The 12,167-nt window shown below is 37.1% G+C and overlaps 1 protein-coding gene across 5 annotated transcripts in view; it reads left to right on the top strand.

Moving 5' to 3' along the window:
- LUZP2 (leucine zipper protein 2) overlaps positions 1-12,167 on the top strand; it is a 345,602-nt gene that overhangs the window by 151,935 nt on the left and 181,500 nt on the right. For all 5 annotated transcript variants that reach the window (XM_080593094.1, XM_080593097.1, XM_080593093.1 and 2 more), the window contains one exon: positions 1,640-2,103. In XM_080593094.1, coding sequence (XP_080449220.1) covers positions 2,042-2,103 — 62 coding nt within the window. In that variant the 5' untranslated portion in view covers positions 1,640-2,041. The remainder of the gene's footprint in view (positions 1-1,639; positions 2,104-12,167) is intronic.

Here is a 12,167-nt window from a genome sequence, read left to right as displayed (position 1 = left end):
GAGGTGTTCATAGGCTGAAACTGAGCTGCAGCATTATTTTCTTAAAGTATCTTCATAGGATATTCACATGTGAGTAGGACTAAAGTAGCAGTGTTGGAAAGCATGATAAGTTCCTAATTGTTCAGTCAGTTCTGATGAAGGTGGAGAAATTATGCGAAGAACAGTAAAGTGACATCTGGATGCTGCCAGACTCCTTGAGCTGGTGTCACCCAACTTCATGTTGAGTTCCTCTTCCTTGTAAGGATGGTGAGAACCCTGAGCAGAAACCAAGACTTTGCAAAAGGCCTCTCTATTGATCTGTCTCCCCCTCACCCCCCAAAAAGAGGCAAAATTTGAGATTAATTCCTTAAGTTGCAAAATTCCATGATGTGTGTTAAACATGCTTAACTTTAGTCATAAATGATTCTCTTGTGATTCTCTTGATGTACCACTGCCTTCTCCTGCCTCTTCTTCCACCCTATATGTTTGCATATAAAGGAAGGATAGAAGAACTTTTAGCTGCTCATTCTTAGGTGCCTGAGAGGTGTCTAGTAGCCTGGGAAGGCTGGCTTTTTCTGGAAGAGAAAACGACAAGCTGACTGCACTTTTTATGACCTTTTTACTGTTCTGCCATAAGTATCCATGGTAACATGACTGTTTCTTTCATGCTGGTATTGTAGCATCAAAATAACAATAAATGCTGATTTAAATTAATGTGATTGAATAGAACTTGCTGCTAGGTGTGCTGGAAAAAATAGTATACTTGGGACACAAACAGAAGTTGTCAGACATCATTTTATTCTTTTTTTTTTGGTTATGTACGTTGCCTTTTTCTTTTCTTTCTCTCGCTCTCATTTGATCAGGAAGTGTATGTAATTTAATTTATTAATTCTGTCTGTATGCCATGTAAGTGCCTTATTAAGGGTCAAACTTTGCTTTGATACAATCCCAAATTACTCCTCAAACAGTTGAATGCAATGACGCACCAGCTTATGCTATGGAAACTTTTATGCAAGTGATGTATAATGTAGTTTCTGGATGCCTTTCATATGACCCCCAAAACACATAGACAGCTAGAACTCTCCCTTACGATGATCAGATCTTGTTCACTTGTAGACCAGTGTGTTTTTTTGTAGCGTGTAGAAAGTTGATTTTTGTTTAAATGATGTGTTCTTGTATGATTTGCCATCCCGCCAACTTCACTTGTGTCAGGGAAGGGAATACTTAAATTCTGAAAGCATCTTTATCAAACAAGGTCATTTATTTATTTGTTTAATCAAGATTAAGTAAAAACGGACAAAGCGGGAAAAAAAGTCTTAAATGTTCTCAAAGTCTTATGAATTGTTTCTGGTGGCTGAAGGGTTTTAGAGATGACATCAGTGTTTTCAAAATATAATTTTGTAAGCTGTTTGTGTTCTCTGAACTTGATGTGGTAGTGGAGTGAATGAATATATAATGGAAATTTAACTTGTGAACTGTAACTGCACAGAAGTGATACCTTTCCAGATCTAGTCTGGCAGGCTGATTTGTAACTTGACACCTACTTCAAACAATTCCTGCCTCTGTCTCATGAATCTTGTACAGATTCACTTCAAACAAACGGAGACTCTGATTATAAAATATAGGTGTTTCTTTAATTGCATTTTCTTTCTTCTTCCAGGAAGAATTCCTAAGATCTGTTCTGCTACTACAACCTTAAAACAAAGTGCTAGCCACTGCGTTCTCATCCCTCCCTGGCTGCCACTTAAACGGCGAGTAGTAACAAATCCTTCAGGACGAGACTAGAGCAGCCAGCGTGTTGAATAATCACAGGCGATCAGGCTGTGGGCTTGCAGCAGCAGCTTGCTGCCTCGTGACATCACTCCTGGAGCTCAAATCCCACTCCGAGCTCCCTCCGTTAGTCGGTCCGTTGGTCTGTCTGCTTACACAGAGCCACGGACCTCACACGCCGGGCAGGCAGCTCCCTCAGGCAAGGCTCAGGAGCTGCTGGGAGAAGAGAGGGGGTAAGAGACAGTGTGAAGAGCGATTAGTGGAGAACGGAACAAAACAGCGGAGCTACAGGATGAAATTCATCTGTGCTTATTACTTGCTGCCTCTTTTTCCTGCACTAGTCTTCAGCACTAGGTGAGTACAGAGAGCTATTTTGTGTATAGTTCTCCCGTTTTATTTGCTGTTTATTCTTTTAGATTCAGTATTCCCAAGAGAAATAATACATATTTCAGCTTGTACTGGGGTAGTAAGTTTAAAGTGCAGTTATCATTTTTGATTCTTATTTTTCCCCTTAGTGATCCTCTGAGGGATACTGAATCTTTTACTTGGCCTTTCTAGGCTTTTTATGATGTAAAAGAGCTGCTCCAAAATAAGTTGACCCAGAGATCATGAGGTGAAGGAAGACAGTTAACAAATATAAGCGTCGTATGTGTGTATCTATCTATATACTCACACACACATATATATACAGCAGCAATAGCAAATACTCTGCTTCACAGGCAATAAGGAAGCCAAAGACCTGAAATTGAGAACATGTTAACATTTCCTCTATTGAGTGCGGAAAAACAAGTACTTTAACAATCTCATCTCAGTTGAGGCTTTTGCATCTGAACAGAGACCTAGGGCTTAGCTTCTTTACTGTCAAATACAGGTGAGATGTTGCAGTATTATATCAATGCTAGGAAATGTGTTAAAAAGTTACTGCAGTCTAGAAGTGTTCCTTTCTGTGCAAGTATAACATATCACTGAGAAAATACAAAGAAAATCTATTGCAGCCTAAAAATAAAAGCTGTTCTGACCATGCAGTGTTCTGATAAGATAATGCGTATTGCACAGTTGCTCAGAGATGGTATGTTCTCTATGCTGTGGATATAACCTGTTCGGCAAAGGGAAGAAAACACCAAAACACTCTATCTCATTGTTTCATTCATAGATGAAGAGTTAATGCCAGGTGTGGAGTAGATATGTCCTAACGACACTGTTCTCAGTTCAGGCTGCTTAGATTCCAGTTGCTTCTCAGAAAATAAGCCTTAATTTTAAGGATGGTATTTCTCTGCTGTGCTAATAATAAGCACCCTATCAACTTATAAGTCTGTAAAGCATATTATCAGAAGATAAAGGCATTTTTCAGGGAATTGTGTGTTCCTTTATTCTTGGTCTTTTCTTGTACAATGTAGAATGATTATTTAAAGTGTCCTCTAACCCCCCCCCCCAGCACTTCATGTTTCAGATCTTAATTGTTTATAGAGTTAGAAAAAAAAAAAGTGCCTGCTAAGTACCTCAAAGTAAGGTGTACCAGGAGCACATCTCTGTACATACTTGAACCCAGGAAAGTGATAACTATAAAATCTGAGTGGGAAAAGACCTGAATGCAGGGAGAAGTGAGGATATCAAAATGCTTCAGTTATTTTATTATTTCACTCCCCTGGGGGGGGGGAGGGGTATAAGTTTTCTGTAACACTTGTGATTTAAAGACTGCAGTGCCAGTCAGTATGAACAACTCCAATGCTCTTTGAAATATAAAACTCAGAGGAGAATTGTAACATACAGTGATTCAATAACTTTCCTTTCTGATTTAATAAGCAGTTTAAGGAAACATTCACTAGCAGCCAAGTGTGAAACTTCTTGTGAATTCATATTAATAGTTCTACTCACTTAAAAGAAGTATATTCTTCTCTGAATTATGCCACAATTTAAAAAAAGGGGGTGGGTGGGGTAACAAGCCACTTTTTTGCAAATGCGAGTTTGCATCTTGCAGGGTTTTGTACAGATTAAAATCTAGTGAAGAGATGTGAGAAATGAATATAATTTTTTTATACTTTATAGGTTTTGTGAAATGCCAAATAAATGACTTCAGTGTTCAGGGGACTGACTGGGACAAGACATCTAGTGTAAAACCCCAAAACAAGTGCCTCTCATCTCTATGAGAAAACATTTTTCTGTATAAAAACATGTTTTGTAGCTCAATTTTTCAATTTTAGTAATGTTCCCCCACTCCAAAAGAAAAAAAAAGTTGGACAGAATATGAAGAAGTTGAAGTTGTCATGTGAGTGCTAATTATGAACAGTATGAGCTGGACTGTATATATTCTTCAGAGTATAACTTTGTGACACATGATGATTTGTGTTCTTATCAAAGTGAGGGATGAAAATGATCAGTGTGAGAAACTCCATTTAAAATTGCCCTTGAGTATAGTATGTGCCGTAATGTGAAGTTTTGCTTTTGATACTAGATTGATCACCATGTTCAAAAGGATGTTGGCACTCTACCGTAGTACTGGTGATTTACAGAAGTCTGGAGGTAGTGGACTGTCCTGGTCAGCAGCTGCCATCAGTTGCCTGATTTTTAACTGCCTTAGTAGAACGTAGAGTAATTTTTCAACAGCACATGTTAGAAGCTTAAAAATGATACGGTGCTATCAATATGCCATCTACTGGAAAGAGATTATGTTTTAATCTGCTCTAGCAGAAGACAGTTCTGTCTCTGGCAGTTAGCATTTCTTGGGAACATATGGTTAATGCATTGGTTGGACCCAAACATAGCAGGTTTTCAGGAGCAATTGTGTTAGAAAAAAAGCAGGGTCTAATATTCTGCTGTGTAAAATGCTTAGCTAAGGAAAAGCATCAGCTTCATGGGGCAGAAAGTTTTCCATTTTGAGTTTTTGTTACATAAGTTTCTAGAGAAGCAGAGTATCACTATTTAAAACCTTGGTGTTGAAATCACTGAGTGCAGTACTTGATGCAGAAGTGGACAGCAGCTTTTTCTTTGTCACGCAGTGAGGCTATTGTCTTTGCATCATGTCATGATTTTATAGTTTCAGAAGACCACAGCACGTCTTCAAGACTAATTGTAAACAAATATGAATTGATGAGTTGAATGATGTTAACACGCATGTTGACTTTTCTTAATTTACTTTTCTTAATTTACAGTATTGTTAAAAAGGAATACACAGCTATGCTCTAAAGATTGTGTCATTTCTGATTTTCAGAGCTGTATGTAAATAACAGCTTGGCATAGTCTAAAACCACATGCATGAACTAAATGTTAAATTACTGGAAGTTTGTATTCTTGAAATGGATGCTTTTCTATATTAATGATTACTTTTTAATCATATTTCAAGTTTCTTTGTAGTGCCAAAGAACTAACGAGATTAAGGTATATTTTTCCAGTTAACACTGTGTTTAGACGGAAGGAGTAAAAATCACTGCTTTGAGGCCCACAAAATGTTAAAGGGACTAAATTTCTAAAGGTGAAATTAATTTGATACAAACTATCCTGAAGCTTGTGTTTGCTTATCCACTTTTCTATTTCCTTGGACCATTTGGTTTGGGTAGATGTAATGTGATGGTGGTGCATGTGTTACTTTTTTATACTATGCTGAAGACTACTTCTGCAGAAATAAGCCTGACTGCACCAAGTGCTCAGTAAATGCACATGGCATAAAAGAGGTTAAGGGTCTGATTTTTGCCTGTCTGCTTTTGTGGTTGCAGATGCCTAAACCTTCGGGCTGGGTAAAAAACTATTTGTAGGAGGGAGTATCTGCATGAAGTTACTCGTTTGGGTCAGTAACTGGGATCTGCGGTAAAGATTATTTTGTCTAATGAGACTTGTCTTTTTTTAGCTAGAAGGGCCCTTTTCTGCACATTAATTAAACTCCACCATTGGAAGGCCAGATATTTAAATTCTTGATTGCCAACATCTTTTTTTTTGGTCCAAATGACAAATAAGTGACTCTTTAGAAGATGCTTGATGTGAAATAACATTCCTTTTTATCTAGGACAGTAATGAAGACATGGACTCTTCTGTCCACACATGAAATCTGACAGATGCAAAGTACTGAAAAAATCTGGGGTAGAATTTTATAGTTGAGAACAGGCCCATAAACCCAACAAGATGCACTTTAATAGCAATTTTAATACTAATACAGCAGCACAAAAAATGGATGTACAAATAGCTACAAAAGTCAGATCCTGTATTATTTTAATGGCAGTGAAATGGCTGGTGCTATTTTTTTTTCCTAATGGCTCAGTTCAATGACAGTCTGAAGAAACTGATGATATAAAGCAATCTATAATTCAGTGGCTTCAGAAGAAACGCCACCTTTTTTTTTACTTTGGGATAACAGCAGTGTATTCATTTCTGCTTGGTAGATGATGCTTAATGAAGGTATGGGTTTTGATCTGATGTACACCTATTGTTGGAAGTCGTGGAAATACCTTAAGTTCACTTACCTTATGAACTATGAGAACCTGGCTCAAATGCTAGCTTTTTCCCTGTAATGAGTTTTTGAGGTCAGCTATTTCCTTTACAGTGTTTGTTGGTTTTAGGAACTTATATTAAAGAACATGAAAACACAAATATCTTTAGCTTCTGTCAGATAAAGTTTTACGAAGAACTCAATCTGAGACTTGAAGATGAGTAAAGGGGAATGCCTTTGGCATTTTATTAGGGTGTGTCTGTATTTAAAATCCTTAAATCCTTGGTTTTTAGTTCTTCACCTTTCCCGACTTAAACACCCTTTGGACTACAGCCAGATGTTCAAAGTGACCTTTTCATTTAGACTTATATGAGAGTAGGGAGAACCCTACACCTTGCTGGATTACGAGGTGGAAGACTGAGACTTACTGCATGCTGATATCCTTGACTATAGTCGCTCCACTGTTATATGCCCAAGCAAATGAATAAAAGCAACTCTCCTCAGCGATCCCAGGCTGAGGTCCAGCAGTGTCTGTCCTTTTCCTCGTGACTCAAAGTGAACTGTGCATAATGATAATGTGTTGTAGACTGCTTTAGCAGAAAAGAATGTGGGTTTTTGCTGTAAGTTTCATGGATAACGAAGACTGTTTTAATATTGTGCTTTTTGTATTCTTCCCAAAATGCAGAGGTGTTGACTCTACAGTGTGTCTCCTGCTCAGAATTCCTTTCACTCTTACTTCAGCCATCTAAATTTTCTAGACTGCAAAAGTGTTTTGCTTTTTATCAACCTTGGATGATTATGCATGTTGGGTTAACTGTTTGAAAGTACTTCAGTTGCAGAAGTGGCATTCAGTATATGACTCTCAACCTTTCTATACATGGAGAAAGCATGTGGACTGTGTTTAAAAGTAATGGGACACATTTACCTGTGGTATAACGCCATTATTTTAAGGAATGCACTTAGCTCGTTATCTTTCTATTGATGTATAAATGAGGACCTAATATGGCAAACTGCTTGGTTTCACTACTTGGTGAAACAAGACCTTTTCCTTCTTCTAGGAGAGGTTTTGAACTTCCGTGGTATTAAAAACAAAAACAAAACAAAAAGAAAAAGGAAAAAGAAAAACTTGAAATCAGTAATTAAAAGCTAAACCAGGCTGCAGTATAATGCAGGCATTTTCAAGGTAGTTTTTAAACGACGTAGTTTGGTTACATCTATCTTTAATAAAAAAGCAAGCCAGAATCTGCTGTAGGTGGACTTTCTGGCATCAGAATGAAATTGCTTAAGGCTAGTTTGGGAATACCTGTACTTTCACTACAGTTTACTATGTAGATGCATGTAAGCTTAATGCTTGCCTTATGTAGTATACACCAGAGCAACCACACATTTATTCTATGTGTTAGTCTCCTATTTGGGGTGGGGGAGTAGTAGATTCTTGTCAAAAGGTTTAAATTTTGTGGGATTTTCTGCTATGATCGTGAGGCTAGTTTCTGGTTAAGAACGATGACCTTGGAATTGGTATGCTTTAAATGTTTTATTCCAGACAATAAGATTACATAGCAAAATGCTCCACAAATTTAAGCCTGCCAACCTAAACTAAAAATCCAGAAATGAAGTCTTTCTCAGTTTGGCCAGAAATACTACAAAATAAATTTTGTGAAAGTTTATTTCTAATAGATGAATTTGAAAGGGAAAAGAGGGAAAACAAGTAAGGGGAGTAGAAGAAAAGACTCTGCTTTAGAGAGAGAGGAAAAAAAAAAAAGGTAGCTTTTGGGAAAGACTTACTGTAGATTTTATCTACAGTTAAAATTTTCTTGAAGTTCCATGTAATATCAGGTAAATCTCGAGGATCTCTAGAATTCAGTCGTAAAGATGTAATAGAATGTTTGGACTTCTGATAGTTATGTGATGTATAAATAAGTATATTTCAGCTCAGGTGGCTTGCAGTGGAACTACTTTTGACATTTTAAATGTATTCTTTGTGTTCAGAGAAATTATAATGCTGACGCTTTCCTATTTGTTTCTCATTTATTAATTCAGACAGGGATGAATATAAGGATACCAAACTAAATTTGAAATCCCTCTTTTGGTAAGAATGCGGGTTTGATATTGCTTCTATATTTAACAGAAACCTGTTCCCAGACAGTAATACTTGCGATGTACCAATCTGTAGACAAATAGGTCTCATTTATGCAACTTGTCAGAAAACATTTTCTCCTCATTGTCGAGTTTTGCACAATGGGTGTACAAGCTGTCTTGCAAGGTTCAGATCTGTAAATGTTCTCTGTATAGAAGACAAATAATGTATCTGTCGGAAAGAATGAAGACACTTCATACTATCCTTCAATCTTAATATTGTTCAAAGGTTTAAGAGGCATATTGTTATATATTGTTATATTTTGCAATTTCAAACATTTCAGAGTGGCAAGTACTTTTTAGAAATTTTAAAATTTGGCATTGCATTTAATAGCAATTTGTGATACTCTATTTTTTTTATTTACCTTTGCTTCTTGTGCTCTTACTTACCCACCTTCTTCCTTTACATCAATTCCCTCCCACGTTTAATAATCTTTATTTTTAATGTGTACTATCTTAGAGGGAACACTAAAAAAAAAAACATTGCTGATTGCTCTGCTATGTTTGCTGAAAAAAGCTATTTCAGTGAATCATGAGAGAAATCAATGGATACGGGTTTGGAGCTGAAGAAATAAGTCTGTGGAATTTCTCAGTGTTTTATTTGCTAATATTGATTGATTTCTTCTATGGAAAGTAGTACAGTGTAATGTCAAAATTGTGATGTGTTTTGTCTCCACGTGCTATCGTAAGAAGATAAGGCTACTATGCTGCCGGCTGGTCTATTTTACCAAAATTAGTAATTTTCCTAGGCATTTACATACTTTTATTGCTGTTTATTATGAATGCTCATGTTTTGCCAATTTATGTTCCCAACTTCCTTGTGGGGTATAGATAGGCTTGTTCCTCATTTGCAGAGTAGGACAGTGGAAGGTGGTTAGAAGACAGATTTACTCCGTTTTAGAGAAGTTGCAGCATTTAGGAAACTTCAGAACAGACACCTTTCACATTTACTTGAACATACAGCTGCAGCAGAACCTTACTCTGTGCAAACTTCTCCCTGGCTACCACACTTCTAGCAAACATTGTGCTGTCTCTGGCTTAGCTAATATCTTCTCACCTACAGAGCATCAAAATACCTTTTAATTAAGGAGAGGGATTTATCATACATTACAGTCTTTGTAATCTTTGTATAACCCTTTAACATTTTTGCAGTAGCCATTAGGGATCTTTGAAAAACTTGGTTCAATAGAGTAAGAGGCCAGGAGAGAGATGAGTTGCCTAGTATTATATGGGGTAAACAATGTCCTCGTTTGCTGGTACCACATGTGTGGATTCACAATACCTGATAGTTCTTTTCAAGGGCTTCTGTGACTTTGTTGATGTGAGTGACAACAGAAGGAAGTAATGAGACTTGATCTCAGAATTGGTGAACAGGAGGATCTAGAGTGATGGTAACCACAGTAATATACTGTGACCATGTTACTAAGCACCTTATGCTAAGACTTTTTTCCAATCCTCATCACATTTGAATGATTTTGCATTCATGCTTGTTTCAGACTAGCCTGTGGCAGCAAGCTAGTGGAAAAAAAAAAAAAGTGAGATTTTACTGAAATGTAGATGAGGGGAAAAAAAAGTGTGAAAATCAAATTGGCATGACGCTGACAAGCAGATGTGCTCTGGGTGACATTAGATTGGTTGTTGAGGAAGATTCTTCCTACTGATGCAGCATAATATGTGCTCAGTGTGCAAAGAGAATATCTCTCTTGAAAATGGAGAAATAAAATCAATTCTACTAGTACCTCACTTAGAGCTTTTTTTTCTATACAGAAATATTTTTCAGGATGGGGTGAACCTCAGCCAGGGTGCAAATCAAACACTGAATTGCTAAACCTTTGAGCTGTTTTGCTGAAACTGATCGGTTCATGATTAATTCTCATTTTCTGTGCCAAAATACCCACCATATCCATTGTATTGTTAGTACTTATTAGTGACTGGCTGAGCCCATCAGCCACGCTGTAGGTCTACCCCTCTATTCTGCAGAGTCCACGAGTTCCTGGCATGCTCTCCATGGAAGGTATGCACTGTGGCTTTTTTGTTGGTTTTGTTTTCTTCTTTCCACGTATATGAAGGCAGCCAAGTTTTGCCAAGGGACCAGACATTTTAGAAAGACTTAATACCTATAATCTGCAGTGGATTTTCTTTAAATGTGTGGAATGAGTCTAATCTTGATGCCTTTTGAACTTCAAAAGGGGGACAGCATATTGGCTGCACTAACCTTTTGAAAATCTGAACATAAATGAGAGAGCTATGTACTTTGAAAATTAGACTGTTATTTCGCTGTTGAGGTGTATAGGGGATACCAAATGGTCATGAGGTTTAGAAATCCATCCTAACCCGTTGCAGAAAGCCTAGCCTTGCAGCTTTCTTTGTTTCACTGGGAGTTGAGGAATAAGGTTATTTGGCTTAATGCAGAGGTTAAGGCTCGGGAAATGATGCTGTAACCATGGTGCCTAGATGACAATAGAGGAAGGAGGCTCTCAGAACCCATGGTATCCTTGCTGCTTTCCTTGGGTTTTCTTCATTTAGTGTCTCTAACTTTGCAGTCAATACAGCCTGTACTGTTTAATTTAGTGAAAAAAACAGCCTGAGATACTGCTTTCTGTGAAATCTCTGCATTCATACTTGAATGATGTATGAAAAAAAATACACTCAAGTGCATAGAGAGTGAAAAGAGAATTCTCTGCAGTTGCTTTTTCATTTACTTGCAAAACAACTGTCTGCTGTTCAGTACGCACAGATGTGTTCTGTTTGGCTAAGAAAAACTTATGAAAGCAGACATCTAATTTAATATCTTTCTTTAACTCGTGCCTTTCTCTTTGTCCCTGTTTCAGTCACCCTAGTTCCTTCTCTAATTTCTACCCAGCTGGAGCCCTTTTTGCTCAAGGGAAGAGTGCTATCGGTTCCTGGAAGGGGAAAGAAATGTCTGTTTTTCTAAGTCCATTTGAAGAACTGATTAATATTTCTTGAAAACAGACTTTGCTATTTAGTTTTTACAGCAATTTAATTCTATCTGTTTAAAGTGATAATATATGGTATTGCACATTTCATATGTGCCGAAGACTGACAACATTTAAATAGCTTTTGAAATAGCTAGGAAGAAATACAAGATGATGTGTACGCTAGAAAGAAGTGCTTAAGGAACACGGGATTCTTTTGTCAGAGATGAATCCCACAGGACTGGTTTATAAAATATTATCTGAAAGACTTAGATTGTCTGCATCAAATAGATGATGTACAGAAACTGATACTGCAGTTGGGATTAAATATAATTTCAATACGTTCACCCTTTACTGTAAGGGCATCGTATGTTTCTTTTGCTGCTTAAACTTGATTATATCACATGTTAAAGCAGTGCCTTTATATGTTATAGAAAGTCTTTCCCAGTAATATTTAGTTAATACAGAAACATTTTTTTTTTGATTTTTTTTTTTTTTGGCTGGATTAAACCTGTGGAACAGTGTTGTGTTGATGAGAGTGGTTCCTACCTGAGGAAGGTGAAGAAATCTTGAAGCAGGATGAAATAATTTCCATCTGCCTTAAATGTCTCCAAGTTCTAGGGAATTAAAGGATCCTTAAAGTAGTTTGAGCTATTCCTGTAGAAGAATATTCAAACCAGTACCGAGACCTTTGTTATTTTGAATACTTGCAAAAGACCAATTTGGAGAAACAAGGAGATAAGTTTTCAGCAATTTAATTTGTAACTAAGCTGGAAACAAGTATACTTAGCCAAGCAATCTCTCAACCACATAACTTGCAGGGAAGTTGCCAGGAAGTTTCACTATAGCAGGTCAGAAGTGAGAAATCACCATAGCTGTTGTAGGACCTAACAGGATAAAGATACAATATCAAAGGGGTTGGTAGTGGG

This window comes from Anser brachyrhynchus (genome assembly GCF_964034855.1).
Source record: "Anser brachyrhynchus genome assembly, chromosome: 5".
Lineage (NCBI taxonomy): Eukaryota > Metazoa > Chordata > Aves > Anseriformes > Anatidae > Anser > Anser brachyrhynchus.
The sequence above is the reverse complement of the archived record's forward strand: the minus strand, read 5'-3'. Positions and strand labels throughout refer to the sequence as shown.